The 1,321-nt window shown below is 41.3% G+C and overlaps 1 protein-coding gene across 1 annotated transcript in view; it reads right to left on the bottom strand.

The window, feature by feature from the left end:
* Positions 1-511: 511 nt before the first annotated feature.
* Positions 512-1,321, bottom strand: part of TMC7 (transmembrane channel-like 7) — a gene marked incomplete at its 5' end in the record, with an annotated part of 8,012 nt that continues 7,202 nt past the window's right edge. The window contains one exon of the mRNA XM_008941947.1: positions 512-571. Within this exon, the coding sequence (XP_008940195.1) occupies positions 512-571 (60 nt within the window). The remainder of the gene's footprint in view (positions 572-1,321) is intronic.

Raw genomic sequence — 1,321 nt, 5'->3', positions numbered from 1 at the left:
AAAACCAATTCCAAACCCAGGCCCTATTTTCTTCTCCCATTTCAAAACACCAATGGACGAGATGGTCTCTTGCTTTGGTTTTAAAAAAAGAAGTGAATTGGAAACATGGAAAAATCACACCGTTCCCACCCAGCCAATTCTTAAAGCATTACTTGTACAAACAGTACAAAATTCTTAAACAGACTTTAAGCTCTGATCACGTTTTACCCAAAACCCCTGAGAAAACAGAATTAACAAACCCCAACCACCCTGAAATTTTACCAGTCTTACCATACAATTTTTTTTTTTTTTTCACAGGTTTAACACAGCATAAATTGGCTAAACTTCCACTCTTGGAAACTTTAAGGCCTGCTAGCACAATCCAGACTAACATGCTACATGTCCATTACAGAGACTGCTGTGCCAGGGTGCCAGTCAGCTGTGCAGTTTTCAGGTGCTGCAGATGCTTCTGCTCTTATGTAGTGGTTTTGGGAGTTTCAGGAATACAAGTTCTCCTGGCTCTTCATGGTTTTCAAGGACATCCCTGAGCTTCTGTTATCTTTCTGATGAGGAACATCTTGTCACGACCCTCCTGGTAGGACAGAATAGAAAGTAAGCTTTAGATGTACAAGTTATCTATGAACAGCCCACTCCTTTATTAGAAATAAAGGGATGCACTCACCACATTGTACTCTCATTAGTGGCTCTCAGCACACTCTCAACTGCCTGAACAATTTTAAGTTTACAATATTCTTGACTTCATTTATCTCATGTTACGTGACAGATTAACAGTTCTACACTAGTAAAAACACCTCACACATATAAAAACTTAAAACCATCCTCCAAGAAGCCAAACAACAGTGAACAAACAAAACCAAAAGCATGCAAGACTTTCAGAATTCCTGATTTGAGGAGCCTTGAAAAAAACAGTGAGACTTTGCTCCTGAATTCCTTACTCTTCAAAAATCCCTCCCCATCACAGTGTTTATTTCTAAGGACAGGCTGTCAAACATTCTACCTAAAAAAATCACATTCCAAGAAATGGGCTATTTCCTAGGAAAGTGAGAAGTCTTACTAGTGAGGCTAGGTTCTGACCAGAGCAGAGTTTGACAGCCTACAGTATATGAATGCTGTCAAACATGGCAGCAGCTTTTGAGGGCCACAAAGAAGTGTGTCTGCATTTCCACTGTTCTCCAAAGGACTAGTTAGAGGTGACTTGCTCCACTGTGAGTACCTGCTGCAAGTGCTGCCTGGACCTGCACTGAGGAATAAAACCAGACATGACTTAGAAGGTGGCAAAGGCCTCGAGGGAAGGACAGGGAGTTGGGCAACTGTTTGTGAG

This window comes from Merops nubicus, unplaced genomic scaffold (genome assembly GCF_000691845.1).
Source record: "Merops nubicus isolate BGI_N331 unplaced genomic scaffold, ASM69184v1 scaffold35826, whole genome shotgun sequence".
Classification (NCBI taxonomy): Eukaryota; Metazoa; Chordata; class Aves; order Coraciiformes; family Meropidae; genus Merops; species Merops nubicus.
This window is presented reverse-complemented; position numbering and strand designations above follow the sequence as displayed.